The 25,983-nt window shown below is 42.1% G+C and overlaps 1 protein-coding gene across 22 annotated transcripts in view; it reads right to left on the bottom strand.

Annotated features, from left to right (window-relative positions):
- Window positions 1-25,983, bottom strand: part of MAGI1 (membrane associated guanylate kinase, WW and PDZ domain containing 1) — a 329,494-nt gene that overhangs the window by 21,462 nt on the left and 282,049 nt on the right. For 15 of the 22 annotated variants that reach the window (XM_058032286.1, XM_058032289.1, XM_058032290.1 and 12 more), the window contains 4 exons: window positions 15,704-15,735; window positions 9,024-9,240; window positions 3,284-3,361; window positions 533-624 (listed from right to left, as the gene is read on the bottom strand). In XM_058032286.1, the coding sequence (XP_057888269.1) occupies window positions 533-624; window positions 3,284-3,361; window positions 9,024-9,240; window positions 15,704-15,735 (419 nt within the window). The remainder of the gene's footprint in view (window positions 1-532; window positions 625-3,283; window positions 3,362-9,023; window positions 9,241-15,703; window positions 15,736-25,983) is intronic. The other 7 variants (XM_058032295.1, XM_058032296.1, XM_058032298.1 and 4 more) reach the window with 1 other exon arrangement.

The following is a 25,983-nucleotide window of genomic DNA, read 5'->3' as shown; positions in this document are numbered from 1 at the left end:
TTACTCTAACATGAGACAAATTCGTGGTCTCTCTTCTCATAAATGAGCAAAATAATTTTGGCAGGGTAAAACATGGAAAGTCATGCTGCCACTATCTAGCTGTGACCTGTGCAGCACAGGAAAGGATGACACCTCCCACAGGCACTGGATTTATGGTAAATAAATTAACTGAATTCAAGGAGAGAACTGAGCATTCTGAGAACCTGCCATTCTAAGATCAAAATACTTGCAAACATGACCAGAACATCCTCTTCTCAGTGTCCAAGGACCTATGTGTTTTTATTTGGTTTATCATTAAAGGAGAAGCCAAACACATTTCAGTTATGGAGTTCTGGGGTTATTTTGGAGGGAGAGGCAGGATAGATACATACATACATACATACATATATATATATATATATATGTATGTATGTATGTATACACCAGTAACTATTTAACTATTTAGCAATGATACTACAGCATAGTTCTGGACAGCTGTACATTCTATTGCTGTGTTTCTGAAAGATGCCACAAACTAAAACATGATACTCACAGGTTCTCCAGGCTCATTTCCACCTAGAATTCTAAATCCAAACCCGGTTTCCTTTCTCCATAGAAAGATATCCTGCTCTTGATAATCTGGAACTGAAGAGAAAGAAGAAAAACAATCATTTTTAATCAAAATACCACACCTTTTTACCCAAATCAGGACTATTCAGATGTACATAAAAGGATATGTCATGCAATTTTAACCTTTAAATGAGATGGGCTTGGAGACTACCTCTTTTTTACATAAAAAAAAGAGACATAACCATCAACATTTATAGTTTTAAATACTAAAGGATTATTACTTATATTAGCATTAAAATTTATGCAGTGGTTTCTACTTTCTAGGCATCTACTTGTGACATGCCCTTTATCCCTATAATATTTCCTTCTGTCAATATTAGCACCATTGCAAGAGTCTCTTCCAAACCATCAATAAATAAATGTGTACAGCAGAGAATTACTCTGCCAGAAACAATACAGCTGCCTCCTCTTACATGGGAGACAGAAGAGCCACTTGTTATGACTTCTACTATTTAATTAACTTCCCCAAGCATAGTTTGCTATCTGTCAAGCAACTCTGCTTCAAATAACTGTGGGACAGATCCCCAGTTGGTGTAAATCAGAAGGGCTCCACTCAAAGCAATGCAGCTCTCCTGACTCTCACTTGCTTGTGTGAAGGCTCTGCAAAAGCACTGAAGAAATAAAACCAGCTGGAAACATAAAAAAATCCCTACCTCACCTACTCATTAGTATGGAAGACCAGCAAGGTTTTTACAATGAATATTACATACAGTGAAGCACTAACCTTGAAGCGCTGTTGAACAGCAATGTTTTATATTAACTTACTCATGCTTGCTTTCATCCCTTTTTTAAAAATGCATAACTAATTGCTAACATTATATCATATCAGAAGGCAACTTCAGGTTCATTTAATATTTATTGGATAGTATCTGTAACATTGACTAATTTTGTAATGATCCCCTCCCAAAATTTATAATTAATGATAATAAAAAGCTGTTGCTTTACCAGTCAGCTGCCTATAACTTCAGCAAAGAAAGCAAAGTATATTGTTCAGGAATCCAATTTTAAAAAGTGCCTCCTCAGACACAGGATGCAGCATGTTTAATGACACATCATCTAGCTTTCTGTATCTCTGAACAGGTTGTTTTCCATTGGCATCAGTGAATGTCAAATTGGGCCCTAATTGGACTTTACACTGTCTGTGCTTATTCTGCAAAAATTTGGGTCTGCTCCGGTGCTTGTCAGACTTTTGGTTACCTCTGAAGTTCTCTCTTCAATGAGTTAAAATATAACACTAATTGAACAACTGGGAATACTAAAAGTTAAACGCATAGGTGAATGGTAAGCTATAGACGTCTGCTTTGACATTTTCATTTAAGCTGGCTTTACAGATAATATTTTTACATTTTAATTACCTGCAATTATAAGCCAAGCTTAACACCCGTGCCCTCCCTGAATCGGAGGCTGATTTTTGTCCAGACACAATTACAGAGCTCTGGGGTGATGAGCACGCCGGGTGCCTGCGTGCCTCATCTCCTCTGGCTGAAGGCAGCTCGCCACGCACAGACGTGCAGCACAACAGCATCCAGACAATGAATTAATTGCTGTTTGTCACTGCCTTCAGCAAGGGGAGCGTGACAAGCACACACAGTCAGGAGCGTCTCTCAGCCCTTCTCAGGCTGTTTTGGCACAGGCTGGCCCCAAACAATTAATAGTGTGTGTTGGATCTGTCAGAGGTAAAGTGGCTGCTGCAGAGAGCTCTGGTGTGGGCTTGTGTCCACGGCATCTCTCAGCACCTTCCCATTTGTCACCCCTCCAGTCCCACTGAGTGATGCCTTATGGCACTGGTTTGGGTCCCAGCTACACAATTAACACTGCTGGGGGGAACAGCAGGCCAGGCTGGACCAGCCATGTCAGACCAGAGCAACAGAAAAAGACAAGTCTGCCCCCAAAGAAGCCGATTCTTTTACATAGTGGTCCTTCCACTGGAAGGATTTCAGAGAGGTGGAACACAGATAAACAGATATACAGACAACACACACTGTTTCACAGAATGAGTACAAAGCTCCTTTTACCACTTATTGCAGCAGCTCTGCAGGGCAGTGATTCACTGGCACAGCCCAGAACACCCATCCACCCCCAAGCTTCAGAGGTGAGACCCTCTGAGGTTCCATACTGGAGAATTATTTTAGGTTGTCCCATTATTCAGTTGCACTTCTGAGGAGCCACTTTCCTTACTCAATGAGAACATGGTGCTGCTGAAACTTTGTTGAAAATGAATGGAAAATGGCCTCTAGGAGTCATTCATTGCAACTCTGCACCTTGACTGATCTCAAGCATGTCTGACTCTGATAAAACATGTACGCAGCCCAAACAGGTAAAATTTAACAGCAGTAAAACTTAATGTTCTTGTCCCAAATTAAACCAGACCATTTCGAGAGCAGTGCAAAAGTGGTAAGAAGAGTTCTGTGAATATCAGGACAGATGGGTGATGCAGCCCCATTGATGAGCCACGTGGGCAAACACATGAAGGAAACAAGAGCATGATACCCCCGCCCTCGACCACCTACACCATCCAGCCAGGACAGCAAAGCCAGGCTTTGCCCCTGGCTGGCTAAACCTGGCATATAGCCCTGCCAGGCTCCCTTGGTGATGAAGAGCCCCCACCACAGAGCAGCAATGACACCAGAACAAGACATCACAAGACACAGATACATTCTCAGCACAGTCTTACATTCTCCAAAACTCGTGGAATTGATTTCTCTCTCTCTCTCACCCTTGCTCAGTCCAGTTGCAGGTGAAGGTGACATAGCTGTAATATTAATTTTACAGTTTTGCGAAGCTTAATGTATCTGCTTTCTTGTTAGTTCATTTCATTAATTGTGACTTTATGGGTCATGTAAGGCTTGCATGCACAATTTATTGAGGTTATAGCTACTGTAGATTATGACATAATAAGTTTCACATTTCTGGGCATGTGTAGATATAAAATACACACACATATGAATTTACACATTTATGCACATGCATGCAGGTACATTTGAAAAACCTTTTTTCTCCTTAGAGGAAAAATTTATGTGAGAACACCTAAAACATACTTTTCTACAAATACTTTTCAACATCATAAGTTAGTTTTCCAAATAGAAATATCTTCACCTAATGTTAAAAGAAATTCTAAATATGTGGTGATGAAAAATGAACACGGTTCTTAATTGCAGACAATTTTAATCAAACTTTACTATGCAAACTTTAACATGCTATATAAAATAAAAATCTGCCTAGTGTGACATCAATTTCAACATAAGATGGATTCAAGAATGATCACTGTGAGTTTGCTTTAGTCACTGGCTCATTTGAGGCAGCAGCACTTTCAGTGACTCAGAGATTGGCAAAGCACGAAATGTTTAAGGCCCAGATTCAGCAAAGTATATGAGGACAAATCTTAAACTAGGAGTGGACAGTCTCACTAAAGCTGATGGAGAGTTTTTTAGATGAAAACACCTGCAATTTACCCACAGATTTCATAAGGCTCCATATCTGCAAGAAATCCATTTTCTAATCTATCCCACTGCAGGAGAATTCAAATTTTTTTTGTCTTTTCCCTTTAACCAACCCTTTGTGGTGGCATGGAAAGCTTTTGAAAGATGGCTTCAGCAGGAGCTCTTGACAAGATGAACAAGCTCACGTGAGTACCACGGTCCCTTTTAGCAACACATTCTCCAAGGGCACAGATACATCTGTGCGCCCAAGAGTATCACTGCAACTGTTTGTCTACTATTAATATAATAAAAGGACATAACCCTGCCAAAGGGCTTTTACTAAAAATCATATTTCAACTCAGTCTGATCAGAAGGTGGCTGAAATACTCTCTGAAATACTATGAAATTTATGAGTGTATTCTTCTTTTCTATTTTAAGGGGAAATTATCTAATGTTTGTGTCATTGTGCAAATATTTTTAGTTCTATGTAAGTGCTGATGAGCCAACATGCTAGGGTCAAGACTTGTTTGTATTGTTTTAATTAGATTTGGGGAGAGAAAAATCCTCCCAAACAAATTGTGTGCCTGAAAATAAAATTCAAATATTAATGATAACTTTGAATATTTTAAAAGCTTTAAAAATTCTCTATCGTGTTCTGCTTTACTTTTAATTAAATGCTTAAGCCCTTCAAAGGGATTCATTAACACATCTGCAATTCAGATTAATTCATTTTGTCACTGCTGTTTTGACAGATGGCCATATGTAGGATACGGTATTTTGCAATGCAATCAGGCCACATGAGAAAAATTTGACAACAGATTGTGTTAATCTTTAAGGAAGTTTAATAATACATTGAAAAGTAAAAAGCATATTATAAAAATATATTTCAATAAAACAGTGCGAGGTTTCTGAATTGTGGTTCTCTGCTAAGCCACTCAATTGCTGTTTCTCTAAGTGCTCTTCAAGTGTGTCATTCCTGGATCTTGGAGCTGCTTCAGCTTCCAAACCTTAAGGGTTTGTCCTTCCCTCTGATTCATGTACACAACTCCCACGAGCAGCAATGAGTTACCCACAACGAGCAGCTCAGGCAGCTAAAGCTCAGCACCAGCAAAGAGTGCATTTGTTGCCACCACCAAATGCTCTGTTTTCACATTCCCACAAAGCTGGCTATTCTCAAACATCTTAATCCAGCAAAGACTGGTCACCCTGGGCCAGACTGCAGCACAGCACATCTGAGCTCAGCCTTAGCCTTAGAGCATGCCTTTGGGTTTACAGCTTGGAAATAAGCTTCCTTGGGCCCCAGCCCAAACACTCAGCACCTTGCAGGGCTGATCCCCTCGCCCCAGGGAGCTCCACATGGAGGAACTTTAACCCACATTTGTGGAATAAAGTTGCAGCTCTAATCTGCTTCCCCTCAGCCAGTCCAGAAACAGTGATGGAGCCTTTCCTTAGCTTTGCATTAGTATTTCTAGCTTAATTTTTGTTATTTTTTTTCCTTCTCCTAAACAAGCAATGTCTGTGGCTCTCCCCCACAGAATTGGAGCACTTTCCGATATTAAGATGCTTTGGGTAAATCATAAAAACACATGCTTTTACCCAGTTATGGGTTAGCTGGTCCTTTTCAACCTAATTGTTCTCTACCAATGACTTCAGTGAGACAGGGCACATAAGGCAAATACAGTCTTTTTGAATGAAATACTGGTCCAAAGACAACTCAAGTACAGGAGGAATGAATTTTAGGAATTGTGAAATTTTAAAATGTTGCCTTTGCTTTCTGTGTCTGCACTCTTATTATTAATGTAAGTAACAGTGGGATGCATTCCCAGAGAAAAAGGCAGTAGGTATTCATTACAGATTCAGTACTTCTTAGAAATATCTTGGAGAAGAGAAATTCATACACTGAATAAAACCTCTTTACAATATTATTTTTAGATGAAAAAAAAAATAGGTCTTGGCTGGAGCTAATGAATTCATCTTCTTGTGTCAACTGCACTTGAGAAATTGCACTATGCTCTTTTTATGCTCAACAATTTCAAAACTGGGACAAAATAAAACACTTAAGATGATCTAACACTCTAAAATTCTGTCCTTTTTAAATTCATCGTATAGTTCAACACAAAGGCTTGTTCCTGTTTTTCAGCCCACTTGTTGAGGATTCAAAACCCTGAAGAACATCCTATAACCCCTTTTAAGGCTTTTTAAGGCCAGCAATTACCAGAGGGCAAGCCCTGAGTGGCAGAAGAGCTGTGCTGAGGGCTCCTCAAGTGGTGGAGCCTTCTAGAACCCCCCAAACTCCCTGGTGACTGCATGTGTCACCCACCCTCAGCCCTGGCACTAGGGTGACATCCTCCTGCTGTGCATGAGATTTTCACTCAGTTCTGCTCACACCTCCATCAGAAGGCTGCAGAGAGAGAGTCACACCCAGCACCCAAAGCTGTCACTGGGGATGACAGCCCCAAAGCCTGAGGGAATGGGTGAAGTAAAGGAGAAAGAGAAGATATGGCTGTTTCCCCACCATTCAAAGGTGGCACTGGAGTTAAACCCAACTGCAGATGGGTAAAAATGTGAGGAAGAGCACAGGTGGAGCTGACAGAGAGCCGAGCTGGAGTCCCCAGGGAATGGTTCCTCCCATCACACACTCTGATGCTCAGTGTCAGCAGAGCTCCCTGCAGATAACCCGAGAGCCACGCTTGGGAAAAACTGGGAGTGAGTCTCCAAGGGATGATTCAGGCCCCTAAGAAAGGCAAAGAAACACAGGGCTTCACCCCAAGCACCCAGGGCAGCAGAGCCAGGTTTCAGCTGTGAGCCACAGATTCTGCTTATGAGACTGGTGGTAAATATGGGCTTGGTGAGGCAAGGAGGAGCTGACCATTGGCCTCAAAGTAAAACCACCAGTCATGCTCTGGGATCAGACCACAAAAGTAGAAAGAGCACATCCAGCTCAATTTTTCACTTATCTTTCGTTCTTTTCTTCACATTTCATTGCCCACAGCAAAGCCATGTCACTAGCTAAGAGTGCAGGTTAATCCCCAGGGAATGTGTTTCACTCCAGCTTAAGGATAGAAATTCACAAGCTCTTGGACACCTCTAATGGTTTAAAAGGAGATATGACCATATCACATTTCCACCATTCTCCAAAAAAACCCTAACTATGAAACCAAGAAATCTCAGAAAAACACCTTCTTGGAAGGGAACAGCAATGGGATGAAGAGGTCATAGAAAAGCACCAATGTTCAAACAGGTTTTATCTGGCAGAAGAGGCAAGAGACAAGGACTGAAGCAGGAGAAGAGGATCAGCTCCACTAGAGATGCTGGACTAAGGAAAGGTGAGCCAGGGAAGCTGAAAAGGTCTAGCAGATCCCAGTCTAGCAACAGGCCCAAGCAGTGAGGACTGTGGCACAGGAAAAGATGGGGTGTGGGAAGCCAGCAGGTCAAGAGACTGAAAAGGCCTCTAGAAGGGCTCTAGTCCCAGCCAAGGACAAAACCTCTACAGGATAACTGCAGCCATCGAGGAAAGAGGGAGGATTTAGCACATGGTGCTGGAGGTGACACAGAAGGGCGACGGCCTGTGCACCTCAGGCTTTCTCCAGCTCAGTCTTGGGTCTTATCAGAGAAGACAGGCAGGAGTTAAGGCTGCTAAGCTGATACTAATGACTAATTAGTATGAGTTAAACAGTTAATTAGAAATTAGCTAAGTAGCTGCAGGGGGTCAGAGGCAATGGCAGCACAGTGCCAGCAGGAACCACGCGGGCTGGGCAGTGGGAAGGCCAGTGCCATGGGACACTGGGGGGGAGCTCTGCCCACAGCTCTGCAGGGCTCAGCAGCTGCTGTCCCTCAGCTCTCACCCCTTTTCCCTATTTCCATGAGCTGCACATACAAGTTCTGTCACTGCACTCTGCAGATCAGCGTGCCCCCAGAGCCCTCAGGGTCAGCATACCCAATCCCCAGGAAAGGATGGGAAAGGAGGCAGAGCACAAAAACAGAGACACCTACAAACTGCATTGCTGAGACATTCAATCCAAAGAGAGGCATCTTCAGCCAAGAAACTGTGACTCATGATTTAATTTTCCCAGGATATAAGACTTCAAAGTGATTCATTTCATCAGTGAGAAAAAGTCCTACCATTTTTCATTCTGAGGTAAAGGTTAATTTCTTACTGGTTTTACCAATTTCCAGTTAGACAATAAAATCAAACAGCGGGTGGTACTCTCAGCACTGAGACTTTGAAATTCCCCTTTCTCTAACTAAAGTAACTACTGCCTTTCAAAATGAACCTAACACTCTAACTCTTTAAGAAGCTTTTACAGATTTGATCATCTTCAGCAGTGCAATTAAAGCAAAGCCAATGTGTTTATTTTGTTTCCCAAGAAGAAACTGATTGAAACCACATTTATGGTCTTGGAACAGAGTCAAAACCCTGCTGAATTATTAGCCAAGTGAGCAGATTATTAATTGCCATAAAAGCCACTTACAATATGCATTTAATATCTGTATTGTTAAAGTGTCCACTCTGGTCAAAGTAAAATGGCTCAGCTGGATTTTCTCCTCCCCAGAGTGAGGCTGAAAGGCATCTGATATAAATTTCAGCAAACTAAATACTTCCCCTCCTTACTGAAATTCCTATGCATATCAGATAATGAGCCTTAACCTCAAAAAAGAGGTTAGGATCTGGATAACAAACTTGAAAAACTCTCCTCCAGCCTAATTTGAAAGCACAATAAAAACATAGGGGAAAAGACGGTCTTTAATTTTAAAGGGGTTTTTCATATTAAGAGATGAACCTTAGATGATTCCTAGAGATGATCTAAACCCAATCCTCATGAGACAGCAAACTGCATCTCTACCAAGTGGATCCCACCGACAGACACCAAACCAACCAGCAGAATCCCCACACCTCCAGCAGAAACCAAAACCACTCATTTCTCCGCAAAGAAAACACCCAGGCAGCAGCCGCCGTAGCCGTAGCCTTAGCAACTCCACCTGCTTCGTACTCACGTCGGCTTTCATACATGCTCCTGGACTGGGCCCAGATTTTGAATGGATCTGGCTTTTTCTGGCCGGCGGTGTCGGGCTGGTCGGCGGCCGGCGCCTCGGGGGCGGCGAAGTCGGGCAGCACCTGGGTGCTGTGCGCGGGCGACGCCGTGTGCCCACTGCGGTGGCTCGAGACGCTCTGCTGGGAACTGTTTTGGCTGTCTTTCCTTTCAAGTGGTTGCTGTAAGGAGGGGAGCGAGTGGAAAGGGAGAGAACAGACGGTTATTGGTCGCTGAGTGGGTGTTTTCCCATCAATTTTTCTCCCTTCTTTGATCAGGCTTTTTTTTCTGCATGCACATAAGTAAATATATAAGTCACAGTTTTGCTGCTACCCAGTTAATGCTGGGTACAGCTGAATTCCCCAGTGACAGATTCTGATAGGCAGACTGACAGAAAGAGATATACAAAACAAAGTAATTCATCATTAAAAAAAAAGAGCATTTTTCCATCTCACACATCAGACAGAGCTAAATCTCATTATAGGTTACTAGTTTCAGCGCACTTATTTTTTCCTAAATTAAGGCAGAAAATCTCACTAACCTTCTATTCAGATAACATTTGAGTCTAACTTGAGCCTGAAGTAAAATGGAAGAACTACCAATTTCACTGTGAAAACTCAGTCTGTCCCTCTGAAACAGATTCAAGCACAGCCCTTGCTATATAAGATCGCTTTTTCTCCCTGCGTAACAAATCTGTGGACATCTGAGTATACCTTTAATGGCTCTGCTCCCCAGAGCATCCAAGGGACTTCTACAGACCTTAACAAATGTGAAAATGTCTATTTGAAGTTTGATATGCTTTAATTAAATATATTAAAACAGGAAAAAATGCATCCATCTAAACTCAGAGCTTATTCCAAAGCAGTGTGTCAAGAGTTCTGACTACTTACTATTTAGCTAAGCGAGGTATATAGTTCCTAACTCAAATTCACAACTGTGTGCTCAAATGAAGCACAAGTCACATTTACATTGCCAGGATTTGTACTAGTCAACATGCAGCAAAATCCTCAACAAGAGCTCCCCACACTGTGCAGCAAATGCTTTTTAATGCTCTTTTGAGATGAACTTTGGGTTGCCACCAAGGCTGAGTGCAATCTCCACCTGCTCTGGAACAGGGAACTGTGCTCCCAGGGCTGCTGTGACACAGAGGGTGGGCAGAAAAACAGCATCCCACAGGTTGTTTATCCAACATCCACTGTTTCCCTGCTAAAAGGGGTCAGCTACAAGCACCAATAAACCTCAGGTGGGAATTTGAGCCTCCTGCTGGCAGAGGGTATCTGAAAACAGTGCAACAGAATTCTGTGCTTTCAGATACTTCTCTCTAGGAACCCAAGCTGGGGTAGGGAGAGAAGCCAGCAGCAGACACAGACTGGATCAGCATGGGGGGCTCACTGGCCACGGGTCTGGGCACCCCTTGGCTCACTCTGAACACGAGACCCCAGGCAGCCAATGCTCCATCGTACAACAGCTGAATTAACTGCAGAGGAGAAAGTAACCATACAAAGGGCCCTCTTTAAAGCCTTAAAAAACCCAAAACCCCAGGTAAAATTATTGTGAGGCTGTACATTCTTCAGGTTTACACTGAGAAAAAAATCCCAGTTTCAACAGCCCAAACAATGTTGACCTTTCAGCCCTGCATTTGAGTTGTTGATCCACCACCAGCATCTTTTTAAAGGGTATCTCGATTGACTAGAATGTGAAATTGCCTTTGTCCTTTAAAGCAATTTTGAACAAAGCTTACCTGCTGTGATTACTCATCTGCAGACTTTCAAATACAAATATCTAAACCAATTTCCAACATTTTTAGCTTTTTAAGTGGTAAATGAAGCTAATTCACATGCAGTCCTTCAATTTTTAATGAAACCATTTTAAAACAGCTATGCTGGGGATAATCAACTTAAAAAAAAAAACAACCCATCTCTCAGTCCAGCCATCTGGATTGGTTTGTTTGGCCAAATCACTAAAATAACTACAAGAATTCTGTGAAACTTCAGGCCAATCCCACTGGAAATAGCTGGTTACAGAATGTGGAGGACAGGGACTAATATGTGAAGCTTTATTCAGCCCTTAGGGAAATAATGAGAATTCTCTGAAAGCTTTCTGATTTAAAAAGAAACAAAGTTCGAACTTCAAGAAGTGCTCTCACTTTGTGATAGAAAAGGTTTACATTTTGAACAAACTGTGAATTCTGTTTTGTATTTGGATTGCAAATGGAAGTGTCAGCACATCTTAAGCAAAACTACCTCTAATTAAACTAGAGTAGCAGTTGCAAAAATAGGTATTTTTCAACAAATAGGTGATAACCTCTTTAGTGGGACAGGTGATTTTCCAAAAAATAACTCCTTCAAAAAGCCTGAAACATCTCTATTTAGGAGGGGGGACCAGAGCGAGGGCAACATAACCATGGTAATTAGGAATGGATGTAATTAAATTAATCCAAGACAATAAATATTGACTTTCATATCACCAGAGGAGGCCAGAAAGGTTTGGGGCCAAACTTCTTAGCACATGTTGCAGCAGCTTCAGTACCTCATAGCCATGAGGAATTGCAGGGGTCTGACCATCCTGCTCAGATGAAGTTTGTGTCTTGGTAAACAAAAAGCAGAGCCTTCCCAAGAGGGATGAGCCGACCAAATGCCAATGAAAGGATGGCTTGTCCATCTCCTGCCTTGTGCCCAGCTTTAGGCCCAATCTTCCTGGGTCTGAATCTCACTGTCCAGCTTGCTGAGTTCACACACCGTTCCTCTCTGCCCAGGAAAGCAGCAGGTGAGCTCAGGGTCTGGCTGGTGACAGAGCAGGAGGTTCTGAGCTCACCCTGAGGTGCTGATCATGGTCTCCACATCAGCTGAACTGTACTGACCTCTGCCAGGAGCTATGAAGAGCTTGGGCTACTGAACTACCTGAGCACCCCTGATTCGTGAGAGATCTCCTCCAGAGCTGCTGATAAACACCAGAGACTCACCAGCAGGACCTTTACCAAAAGTGGCTAGAAATCAAGGCTGTGGTGACTACCTTCAGTCCATTCAGGCTTAAATACAACTGATGAGATAAAATACTGATTCTGTTTTAAAGCCATGACAAAATAAATACATGGGAAGCTGGAGTTTCTCATGCCCTACCCAAACCCCTGGACTGTGAATAAAGAGGGATGTCTTGTACAGACTCATGTGGAACCAATTTCTCTTCCAAAATCATTGGCAGAGTCCCCGGTGCTGCTTATCCACCCAAAAAATGTGGTAAATCTCTTGTCTGGGACTAGCTGTGCATAGGAATTGCATTTTTGATCACAAGTCAGCTATGCTGACAATGCACTTATTTAAATCCAAAAGAAAAACATCAGATTTTTGGAAGAGTTTAGCATTTTATCCCCCCTGCAGTGATCCCATCTTCTGATGATCTAGATGCAGATTTTATGCTGTAGAGCTTTTTGGAGAAGCTGGTCCTGGCAGTGACAGCCAACTGAGCTGGAAGTGGGAATCTTTGCCCCCTTGTGGAGTATTTTGATGTAAGCAACAAGGAAAAAAAAAAAGAAAAAAAAGTTTGTGCTCATCCATGTTATACCAGGATAATTGCAGGGAAAATGCTCTTATAGAGAATTTTCACACCTAAAATGTATATCTCTAGATGTTCAATACAAAATATTATCCATTTTCATGCAAAAAATAATCAATAGGAAAATTTTAAAAAAAGGAGCAGCACAGAGAGCTGCTGGGAGCATGTCCTTGGTGAGGGGAAAGGGAATATAGAGTTTGGACATGTCCAGTCCCATGTATGGCTGGAAAGGGTTTTTTTATTAATTTAGGTCTTTCACTAAGGTTGAAAAAACACTCCTTAAAATCTGAGAAAAGCAAAGTCTGTCAGAAGATACATACAGACTGACAAATACAGCCCAGCAAACCTGAGCTGAAGGCAAGAAAACTTCCCAGGCTGTGTCACAGCCCCAGCACCAACAAACCTCTCACAGCATTAACATCTCACCACAGCCAGGAGGTACCACCAGCCTGAAGCTGGCCTTTGGGGAATGCAGGGCTGGGGCTGAGAACAGAAAATAGGATTTGCTTGAGGAATACCAGCCACTGGCAGTAAGTGGGGAATGTGTCTGGGCTTTGGGAAGGGATATGAGGAGATGAGAGAGGGTTCATCTCCTGAGCAAAGCAGAAGATGGACACCTGAGTCGTGACTTCCCTGATGCAGCACAAGAAACCAAAAACAAGCACAAGCTAAGATCAAAGCCAACTGCTCCCAGCTCGATGTGTGCTGTCCTCTAACTGCAGCCTGTTTATTGTACAAGGAGTGCTGGAAAAGGGAAATGCTGAGCAAAGGGCACGGGGGCAATGGGCAGCATGTCCCCCCAAGCCCCACAGCTGTGCTGTGCTGGGGACAGCCCCTGGCACACAGCTCTGATGGCAGCTCTCATGTTCACCCCATCCCTGCCAGTGCAGCAGCAAACTGGGAGTCCCTGGGACTGAGGGCATCCCCAGGAAACACACGGGCACAGTTCAGAGAGGGGATCCCAGACAGGGACCATGCCAGCGGGGCAGGACTGGCTCCTGCCTGTGATGAGTGGGAATCTTTGTGGCCAGGAAGGTCAGGCTGGACTCCCTGCAGTGGAGTGGCAGCCCTTCAACAAACCAAGGACAGACAACATTAGACACCACCTCTTCCCTGCCTCTGACTGCTGCCTTAGCCACACAAGCTCTGGGTTGGTGTAAATCCACCCTGGAGATGCCCTGAGGCACTGTGCCCCAGGTTTCCACACTCAGTGCCCGCGTGTCAGCCATGCCTGGGGAGGAAGGAGCGGCTGCAGCAGCTGAGCCCCGCTGGCTCTGCCCTCTGAGGAGCGGCTGCTCACGGTGCTGCAGTGAGTCCAGCATCACTGATAATTGCGCTGGTGATCACCCCCTGTGCAGCCAGGGGAACAGGAGGCTCTGCTTTTTGGGAATCCTGCACTTTAGAGGCAACAGCACCACCTAGGACCGTAGGAAAAATCACTGAGGGAACCCTGAAAAGGCTGGGGAGAGGCAGGCGAAGGAATGCCAGCTTTCCCCAGGCTGACAGGCTCCTCAGAGCAAACAGCAGAGAGAAATCTGCTGTTGCACAGCTACACCTGTTTGTAAGCAGCCTCTTTGTTCACCCAGGCTGGATTATCCAGCCACGGATTTACATGCTGCTCAGATTTTCACTGTGCATAGCTGCCAGCCAGAGAGGTGCCTGACACAGCAGGATCCCGCTGTGCGTGTGGCAAAGTGGGAGCATCCACGCCTGGGGAAGACCGCGGCTGATGGATTAGGGCCGCTTTAATGACAGAAGTCATAGCCCAGATCGCGTGCAGCCAATCCCGCTCTGATCAGGGGAGAAGGTGGAGGCAGGGAACAGAAACGTGCCAGACACGTCTGTATTTTCCACACTGGCTCCTGGCTCAGTGAGGGCTGGAGCAGCCCCCGCGTGTAACAGCGCCGCGATCCGCGAGGAGCACACCCCGCGCTTCTGCCTCCCAACATTAATGCGAGCTGACAATGGAAGAGGCCTGCGCTCACATGACTTTAATCAGCACTGCCCTAAGCCATCAGAATCACATTAATTATTTCAGGGCTTTCTTTTTGGATGAGCAGAGAGCTTGTATTAAAAGCAAGAGGCTTCTGCTCAGCTGCCTCCTAAACCTCTTGCCCAGGTTTGTGGTGAGGCAGTCTGTGCCCAGCTGCGGGTTTTGGCACCACCAGGGACTGTTGGTGAAGTTTCACACCATCTTACAGCACAGCAAACACCTCACTTGCTTTGCTTCCCCAAAGCTCCTGGCAGAGAATTTCGTCTCTCCCCCACTCTCAACAGATCAGTGCAAACTTTCAGGCTTTAGGTATTTCATTCCCTTTAAAAATAAAACATTGCTTTTTGTTGCATACAAATAGCACATTAATTCCTTCCATAATATCATTCATGGAGCTTTAACGATACTTGAGATCACAGCTTCCTGTGCTGCTAGCTGAGATGCTAAGATGTTTCCAGGTAACCGCTTTACATGGAAATCCATTCGGGAGGACAAGAAAATATTGTTCTGTTATTGCTTTTCTAAAGGATCTTCCTTCTAAGAGGAATCTTACACCTGCAGGTCAATCCTGCTCAGTATGGAAATGCCTCCAGAGCAGCTGGAGCACTCGGACAGCTGGCTGTATTCCCTGGGAACTGTAACCATGCTCCATTCATGCTTTGTCTCTCACGACAAGGTGCGTGCTTTCCTATTCTGTTAATAATTCAGCCAAAGGTTCTCAAGAAAACTCATTGAGTTAATGGAAAAGATTGGTGCCTATGAGCACCCGACAGGAATTGGTATCTAGCAAGAAGGTGGAGCCTCCCATCTTTCCAAAAGGAAACAATAGCTTTTTTTTTTGTTAAGTTAAACGATAGAGAAGCTCATCTGTCAGGGAAGCGGATTTGTAAACCTGAGGCTTTATTTGCAAACAAGTCCCCCTTCCGTACTGCATCCCCCTCTCATCTCCCCATGCAGCAGGAGCCGTGCAAGGTAATCATGGTTGCAACAGAAAAACAACTTAAAACAATCAAGACCCAGAAAGCAAACAAGCCGAACTCATGCTTTTTTTCCCTTCAAAACAGACAAACAGACAGAAATAGTAGCTGAAAAGTGCTTACCGACTTTGGGCTCTTCTTTGGGACTGGCAGTCCTGAAAAATGGCAACAAGGGAAAAATAAACATTAGCATTAAGCGTTACCTTCCCTTAAAGAAAAATAAAACCATCCCTAGGTGTATGATCCGAAGGTAGCCATCTGCAGAGTTATGTCAGCTCTCGCTCTGGCACCGGAGTTAGCAGTCTGTTCATATCGAATCAAAGCCGGGCGAGAGGCAGAGCCAGCCAGAGCCGGGGAAGCGGCAGCGGGGGGAGAGCTCTCTCTGCATTAGCTATTCTGCCTTGTGCTGCAGAGAGAAACCCACAGCCCTCAGCACTGCCCAAACCCAGCGCCTGCCTGGGCAGAATCTCAAATGCTCCCCTGGATTACAGCAGGTTTAGCTCACAATTAAGCCGGGGCTCTTTCCTCTTGACGCGATCGCCTCGGCGGTTCTGATCGGACCAATCGCGGCGGCGCAGGGGAAACAGGTTGATTTTTTAAAAAAGTATTTCTCTAGGAATTGATTTTTTTTTTTTTTTTTGAACGGAAAATGTGCGTTGGGTTTGAGCTGAGAGGTGTGGGCTGGGCAAAGGAAAACAAAAGCATGAGGAAGAATATGCTTTTCTCCCTACAATTATGAATGTTACTGAGAAAACACAGGTTTTCCTTCCTGTCCATCCTAAGTGGAAATCTTTGAGATTTTATCTGTAAGGTACAATTTCAGAGAGCTGTGGCTTGAGAACAGAGCCCTGACCCTTGGGGGGGATGCTGGGGAGCTTGGAGAAGCAGGGCTTACACAGATTGCAGGTGATGTAAAGGAACAAACACTGGGGAGGGCACCAGGGAAGGTATTTTCAAGGATAATTTTGCATTTTGAAGCAGCCTCTTACTCAGTCTGTGATGAGCAAGAGAACTCAAGTGATATTTCAATCAGCTACTTGTGCATAGAGCCTAGTTGCCAGCAGCAAAGGAGACACTTGCCTGGGGATTTACCTACAATGCAGGAAAAGCTCTTTCTTGGGGTCAAGACCTCCCTTTTCCCCCGCTGTTGGAAGACAGAGGAAACACCCCCAATATTTTTTTTTCTCTGTGTGAGACTCCAGAAGCAAACATAAACCAAAACACAGATTACACTACACATTAAGTGCTCAGTAATTCAGATGTTTGAAATCTGCTTTTGTCTTTAGGATGTGATTTATGTGGCATTTATGCCGCATTACGTTTTCTACTTTATGCATTTTGTTTATTCTAAACCCCATGCCCTCATATAACTTTTACACAGAGAATAAAACAAGCAGTGCAAGTGAATTACAAATCTGTCTAGGAAGATGCTTATTTTAAGGTAATTTGGGAGATGTTAGCACTGAATAGGGAAGATCCACAATTAAAAATTATAATCAGAGCTCTATTTGCTGCTACTCTCAGACTGGGATGCATACTGTAAGGAGTATTTTAAATGAAATATTTTCAAGCTTTTGAGGAATATCTGTGCTCTGCATGTCACTCTGATGCATTCCCAGCCAATAGGTGATACTCCTCCAGGCACTGATTGATTGAGGGACAATGAAATATCAAACTGTTTGAACTAAACAATCGAGACTGCAGCTTCATTTCTGCTGATAGGGACTGTGTTTGTATAATACCCTTAAAGAGGAAAACACTTCATAACATTCGTGGCAAATCACATTTTTAACAGGCATCATTTATCACAGAGATAAACAGACAGAGATTCTCCTCTCTCTCTCCTCATTCCACATGCATGCACACACGTTTACTCTTCCTTTCCAAGAGATGATCTTTCCTATTAAATCAATACATGGAACACATCCCCATGCACATACACACACCCTTAACCAACCAGCATGAGACAGAAAATATTTAAAAACATTTTAAATGTTCCCTCCAAAAAATAAAGCAGAAATGCAGGTGAGCTGCTGGGTCAAATTGAATCAGAATTCAGTCTATTGCATCAAAAGCTTAAATGTTAAAATTTAGTAAGTATGAACTACTGAACAAACCTTTCCTTCAAAGTTTGTCATTAATGTTGGCTATTCCAACCCCAAAGAGATGGAAAACAGTTGAAAAATAAAGGAAAACACATCAAGGCTATTGTTTGGTTGGTCCTTCAGAGGCCAATGAATCTTACAATGTCACTGCTCTGTGCCAGACTTTGCTGCAGAACAAGCAATAATTTACTTCTTACCAAAATAAGTGACTGCAGAACACGTTAACAAATGTTGGTAGTTTTTCAGGGGACAAGCTTATAGCCAGGGGAATAACCTGCCTGTACATTTTCCTGTGCAAATATTATTTATTCATCTAATTAGGGTCTCATTTTAGAACACCAGTTCCTGGCACAGCAGGCCAAATGAGTAAATGATAGATGTAATGGGGAGTTTTTATGCTCAGATGATGGAATGGATACAGTATTTAACAGAGATGAACATCAAGTGATTGAATAACCCCCAAATCCTGGGAGCTCCACCAGCAAGGAAATGCTGAGCTTTTCCAAAAAGCTTCTGGTGAAAACATTTCCCAAGCCTGTGAATTTGGCCTTAGGATTCCACTACCATGGAATTCCAGCACTGCTCATGCCATGCCTTGCTTGGAAGCTCATCCTCTTGGCTTCCCTGTTCTCTACTGAAGCCTCACTGCAACTTTTTCAGAGGTAAATGGGCCAAGCATAGACTGAACATCCCATCTGCATCTTTTTGGCATTATCCAGCTTTTTGGTGGTTCTGTAAATGGCTTCACATCCCTGGCTAGGAGAAGCCAGAATAGTAATAGTTTATTACTGACATTGCAATATAACTTCCCTGTGATTTGATACCTGTAGGCATCTCTCACTAGTACCTGAAATGCATCTTCTAATTTTGGGAGGTTTTGGACATACAGATTAGAGAAGATGGAAGAGTCAAGCAATCACACAAGGCTGTTGTCACCACAGAGTTAACAATGTTTTAAAACGAATGAGCACATCTGGTAAACAATGTCAATATGACCTAAAACCCCTTGAATGGGCTCATTGTAGCTAAATGTGCCTAGAATTAAATTAATTAGAAAACACAAATTACTTCCCTCTAAATAACAATGTAATAAAGCAACTGCTTAATGAAAAATATCAGTGATCAGTGAGCAATCCACAAGAACAAAAAAAGGGATTGTAATCAAACTAAATTCACAGACCTATGAGCAAAGCAAGAAAGACTTCATACAAGGTTAGTCAAAAATGAGTCAGATGCAGGGATCTAAATTAAACTAATTATCACAGAGATTATTACATTTATCTTAACAAAACCCTTTCTCTTTTCTCCCCAGTACTCCCTAAAGCTCTGTGTACAGCTGGCTGCATCCATCTGCTCAACTACATTTTGTAACATAGGGGAAAACCCACAAATCATTAAGCAAGTTCTGTAGCATGACTTCAGCACTCTTAATGCCACTGCCCATGAGGAGCTGTACCTCTGTTGCATGACACTGTGTTATGTTGTGAGTGATGTGACCTGTGAATTAAATCCATAATCCAGTTTATTTCATATTTATTTGTGTTAACTGTGCAGTCTTGAGTGGTAAAACTTCTGGGAAGCTGTAAGGTTGCTAACCCAATTTATGACGAGTTCATGGAAGAAAACATGGGACAAAACTTGACCTCAATTGTTGCTGTTTCTAACATGCAAATTTCAAAAGGACATTTTTTCCTCAACTCCTTTGTCTTTGTGCAACCTAAGTAACACAGGTAGACCACAAAACATGGCAAACTTTTGCGTTGTTGAGCATACACAGAATGCAATGTGTGACCTCAGACCCACACCAAAGCCTGGGCCTGCTTCTGGTGAGAGCTCAGAAGGCCACAAACACCCTAAAATTACCTAAATGTACACCAGACACAACACGCCCTCTTCCACAGCCTCATGTTTTAGAGATTGTGGGTCAAAATTATCTGAAATTGAATGCTAAGGAAGACTTATCTCTAGGCACTACAAGAGTAATGCAGTCAGCCCATCCCAACAGCTCGGACATGTGGAGGCCAGCTGCTGTGAATTCTTCACTTTTCACCACACATACACACACAAATTATATATTTCAATGGAATTTCAACTTACGTTGGAACAATCCAGTAGTTTGCACCACCCACCCACAGGACAAAGGCTCCTGGAATTGCTAAGAGCCAGTTTGGAGGCCTTGCTATCATCTTATGTATGGCTTACAATGTCTGCATACTGCTCAACACTTTTCATTTTTGGGGTAGTTTTGCACATGAAAGAGAACAGCTGTTTCAGATCTTCACTTCTCAGAGTTCCTTAACTCATCCAACACCTTGGATGGTCATTGTGGACCATCTATATCCAATAGCAAAACAAGCCATAGGTGAGTCTAAGAGGAAAGGTCACCCATGAGGTTTTGCCCTTATGTCACTTGCAGCCCAGAATGCACCAGTGCTGAAAATTAATTGGGGATGAAGGAAAACACAAGAAAATAAAGATTTCGGACTGTGTCCCAAGGTTAACATTTACAGAGAAAATGTTCCTGGCCTGGAAAAAAAATAAAACCTTCAAGCTTTCTAAATAGCACTTACACTGTGCTGAATAAAAACCAAAGGCTGTATCAAAGAAAACAGACACTTTGAAAGATGAGGTTTGGGTAAAGTACTGGAGTCAGGGGGTGCACAGCCATATACCTGGCATTGAACATTGATCTGTGTGCAAAACAAGGAACCTTAAATAATTAAAGCTAATGGCCATTAATGCTGCTGAGGGGGCAGGGGACAGGAGATTGGTGGTGACAAAGCAATGCCCTTGGTTCCCTATGATCCATTGCCAAAGAATTTCTAATAAAGGACAAATACTATTTAAAAGAGTAGATGGAAGTTCATCTTTTCCAGACCAGAACAATCAGCAGCAAGAGAGGCAAGTCTGTGCAAGCATAAGGAGAAGAAAGGAAAAAATCAAGAAGCATAAGGAGAAGAAAGAAAAAAATCAAGAAGAAATCCCCTACCTGTCCCTGCCAAACTTTTCTGCTCGTCATTGTGATTTGCATAACAAGAGTGACACTGCACTAGCAAAAAAAAAATTAGCTATGCAATATAAGCTTTAAGCAAGAGAATAATTTACACTGCAGTAATATAGCCCTGCCATAAATCAAGTTTGGTAACTACCAAATGCAGTGAAAAATGCTACATTTCTGATGCTAATGTTCAATGCTAATGCCAAGAAAGCAATGTTTTGAAGAGATCATCCTGGGCATTATTACCCCACTGTCACTGACGAAAAGCATAATGAGGCATAGAATATTATTGCCATTAAGAAGAATTTCAGTTCTAGATGCTCTAAAGATGCTAAATTTTATTAGCCTCAAATACCCATTTTTGGTTGGGATGCTGAACAATTCCCTGCCATTAAAGTCTCAGTCATATTTTCAGCATCTCAAATGAGAATTGATTTTAGAAGCAATAAAAAAAGATACAGGCTAATAAAATGCTATTTAATTACTATGAAAATATAAATTTAACTATGCAGTAATATATATATATATAAGATAATTTCAAGACAGTAAGGTAATAAAGAGATTGAAAATAAGTGTGACAATTACCCATCTAGCCTATGGTTGAAAGCATGTCAGCAGTTCTTGTATTTTCATTTTGAAGCTCATTAAATAAAGTGCTTATCATAAAGCTCAAGCTGTCAGAGTCATATGCTTCGATGAAAACCTTTGTTGATATTTAAACAAATATGTACATAGACGTTAAATTTCTGAAATCTCACAAATTTCAGAGGCTAAACACTAGAACTGGAAAGTAATTAGAGACCCCCACATTCTTTTTGCACAGATAAGGGGCTGTGGACACACAATATTATGTATCTGTTTTTCATATACATAAGCAAACATATGTGGCTATCTACATGTATGTATATGAGAGCAACTTTCCTTTTCCAGAAGCCCACAAAATCTATCACATAACAAGCTTTATTTCTGGAAACCTTTGCACAATTTTTGGGGCATGCTGCAGTTTTGAAGGTGCCCAGTCCCATAACTCCTGTCCCCAGCTGCCATGACCACGGAGGTGCCAAACCATATTGTGCTACAGTCACATCTGTATTTATCCTGCTTAGTGAGAGTGTTTGTCTTCAGACTTAGCACAGCACTGCCACAAGGTGTAAATCCATTTGCTCAAACTGGGTGGCTTTCGGGAGATTCTTGTGTCTCATATCTGGAGAGCAGCCTGTACAGAGGCTCCTGGCATTAGCTGGATGCTGCTATTAATATTTAACATCCCTTAATAATCAGCTAGCATTTACAGAATGCTCAGGCAGATTCAGACCTGGACAGTGCACATACACATGGCATGCTAAAAAGCTCTACTAGAGGGCAATGGTTTTATGGATGCTTTCACAAAACATCACTTTATTAGCCTGAAAACAGTTTTCTATTAAAATAGATCAAGACTTGATATACTTTCAAGGATGTAACCTGTACATCTCAGAAACTAACCCTGAAGGATGGAAAGAAAACTTCTGAGGACTGATATTTACCTGCACATCCCTACAAACATCACCAGGTCCTGACCTGTCCCAGCTGTGTCACCTCCCTGAAATTCAGCCTCCTCCACCAAGTCTCTCTGGCCTACAAGCCCTGCCAAATTCCTAAGCCCAACTTATGATGCACTGCAGGTCTTCTGGCTCTAAAGGCACAGCTTAACTGACTCTTAAAGCTGGAATAACCTAATTACTATCACCATAAAAAGAATAAATCTATCTGACCAAGGCAAAAAACCCCATTAAAATAAATAAACATAAAATCCTAATGCAGAATGGGAAAAACATTTAAATTCAGACTGGAGAGACTTAGAGACATGCAAACAGATATTTAAAAGCAATCCATTTCAGAACAAAACCATTGACTACCCCATTACAAAGTCATCCTTCTTCCTCAGTTTTGCCCACCTGCTATTGCTTTTAATGACTCTCCAAATGTATTTAATTACAGTGATAAACAGAGACCCTTCTTGGATTTCTGACACCTCATTACTTCTGTTATGGCTGGTTATTATAATGCCAAATCAAGGCAGCAGCTACTGCACCTACCTGCAGTGTGGCTGATAAAAACTCATTATTTACTTGCACACCAAAATGTCACCCAGGCAGTACGTAAGGGTAGGAGGAAAAGAAAGTGGAACAAAACCTTCCTTGCTGCACACCTCCAAGTCTGCTCCACTTCCTGCCGTGCAAGTCCTGATGAAGATGTGGGAGGCACATCTCCAGCTAAATCTGCCTTATCTAATGCACAGTATTAGGATCTGCTGTGCCACCTTGTGTTACATCACATCACATTTGATATAAAACAACACCGTGTGGGTTTGAGTTGCTCCACTTACACCACTTCAGCATTTAATACCAAAACCCAATCAACATAAGGTGAAAAAAAAAAAGCATGAGCTTTCAAAACCTCAAGCTAAGGAGAAAAAAAAAAACCTTTTAGAAAGAGTTTCAGAGCTCTAATCTTTCATTTGATAAGGAACCTGCTTTATTCTCATCTCAGAGCCTACTGCTTTCTGCAAGAAAGGATGGTTCTGGCAATAAAACATCCTGATGAGGAGATTTCAGCCATGCTTCCATGTTTTTTCTTCCAGCATTCAGCAAATGCTTTGGTTTTCTTACTGATGCTCAAGCAGATCCAGATTCCCTGCCACAGAAAGGCAGCCATGCATGTAACGTGCACACCACCACTATTGTGCTGTCATCACGCAGGACTACACAAAACTGACATTATTTCCCTATTCCAAACATGTTAATTGTTCATCTCCTTAGTGATTAAAGCACAGCTTTCCTCCTGGCCTTAAAGCACTCTTCATGAAATAGCAAAAAGCTTTAGAAGATTATATCAACCCTTGAAATAAATGCAAAATGTGCAACAAAATGCCAAATAATGAATCAGCAACTGTTCTATCCTATTTTACACTTCCAAGCAACTTTGGAGCTCAGATGACACATATATCTGGGGGACACAAGCTATAGCATAGATAGGCCATGCTGCCACAAAAATGCAGGCTAGCTCATGTAAAGCTGATGCTGACCCAAAAAGCAGATTTCACAGGAATCTCTTCATTTGCTTACTCATTTCTAGGAGACAATCAGTGCAAATGGAGTTAATGAAGGGTAGCTGAGGGGAAAACACTTGGGCCTCCAATGCCTAACAGATTAGTGTCAGCAATTCACATGTATCACACCAGCAATAGCTGGAAATTCTGCAGGCAATTAAAACGTTCATATCCCAGCAATGCTGAGTCTCCTTCATTATCAGAACTATAATATCATAAAGCTGCTTTTTCTGGAATCAAATGTTCATAGGACAATGTGCTTTGTTTGCAGCTCTTGGCCTGCCATGGTTTAGGAAGGCCAGTTGGATATGATACTAAAGTTTGAAATAAATTAAAAAAAAACAAAACAAAAAAAAAAAAAAAAAAAAAACAAAAACAAAAAAAGCCCCAAAAAAACTTTAATGTGGTATTTTTATAACTGGAATTTTGGGAGCTTAAGGAAGGGTTTTTGCACACATGGGCTTTTTGATATTTGGGTTTGTCAATTACTATTTCAACTGGATGCCTTGTACTGAAAAAGTCCAGCAGGACCTGGCAATGTTAATTCATTAGCTCCTGCAAATGCATTATTTATATGAATGTTAGGTACATACATTAAACTATCTGGTGTCTGAGCATGCTAACAACAATTACCCTTAGTGGCTGCAGCATTTCTAGGAGTGAAAAACCTGGGTGAAACCCTGCTGCCTCCTGGAGTCTAATGGGAGCTGTGACATGGACTCCAGCACCACCAAAACCTCCCCCTTTGTGTTTTTGGTCAGCAAAATCATCCCAAACCTCACAAATTCAGATCATCAAAAACAAACGACTAATGTCACTAAGATTAACACCTGTAAAGCACTTTGAAGGAGAAAAAACACCACGTAATCCCAACATATTACATTATTTATCAGACGACCTGATTTTAAATGTTAAGTTCGGCTTATTTTTATCACAAAGAGAAAACAAGTTTCTGCTTGCTTGCTTTACAAAACCAATTACAGAGATCAGTGTATGGTGCTGCATAACAATACCCAGCATTGTCCCAAAAAGGCGTATCTAACACTCCCCAGTGCTGCAGGAAAATTAACTCACACACTGGATTGAAACACATGCACATAAGCAATTCTAATGAGGGGTAGGAACTTCAAACTTCTTATTAAAAATACCTAAACTTATAGTATTTCCTTTATTTAATCTTTTCCTGACTTCAACTGATTTTCCTATCTGCTCCTTGATATACTAGTGCCTTATCAGAATAAGGCTGTGAGAGAATATCAAATGTTACTCATCAAACTTGCTTTAAACCTTTTTAAAAATCTCAACAGCTTCTTAGAACATAATTCTAGTCATCAGAGAGAAGACAATAACAAAGAATGGCTTGGTGGTTTGGAAAAAAAAAAAGACTCAGCTACTCCCAGCTAAAGGCTGCCACAGTCCTGCTCCTTCCCTGCACCTAAATTTTAACAATGCCTTTTTACTAGGATTGTCTGTTTTCAGAAAATGGCAAAAAGGCACAATACAAAACTTTTAAAAACATCTCATTTCTAACTCAGTTTGTAAACCAGTTTCACTAATCTAATTGCTTTCTTGCCTGGCAAAGCTCTTTAAAAGAAACAGTAACAAAAATAAACAAGAGGAAACAATTGAAGACAGATTTTAAAATGCCATGAGATATTCCAAGTTTAACCAGGAAACCCATAACTCTGGAATTATGAAATAATGACCCTGGAATACAAAGTAATGAACTTGAAAAATGAATCTTGGCCTTACACATGGACATACATTTCTTCAAGCATGCTGCAATTCTGATTTCCTAAATCAATCCTAAATAAACCCCAGTGAGGGGTGCCTATGAGCCTGGATAGTATTATTTGTACCACAATATCAGGTATTTTTCAGCATACAGCTGAAAATAACCTCTACTGAATGACAAATTGAAAGATTTAACAAACAGGTTTGGTGGAAGATACCTGAATAGAAGCTACTGGGAGCTGGTGGTCATGGACAGAATGTAAGACAAGAAAAAAAGAGGTGATTTGAAAAGGGATTTTAAAACAGTTTAGAAGTCAACTGAGCACACCAGAGGGCAGAAAGGAATTTGATCTGTCCCTGTTCTGGGGGTCCAGGGAAGGAGCAGCCACAAGAAAACCAACCACGATGGTGGCAATGAACGACGCCTGGCAGCAGCAGCTTTGTGCTCGGCCAGATGGGCTCCAGGGAGCTCCTA

This window comes from Melospiza georgiana, chromosome 11, assembly GCF_028018845.1.
Source record: "Melospiza georgiana isolate bMelGeo1 chromosome 11, bMelGeo1.pri, whole genome shotgun sequence".
Taxonomy (NCBI): domain Eukaryota; kingdom Metazoa; phylum Chordata; class Aves; order Passeriformes; family Passerellidae; genus Melospiza; species Melospiza georgiana.
This window is presented reverse-complemented; position numbering and strand designations above follow the sequence as displayed.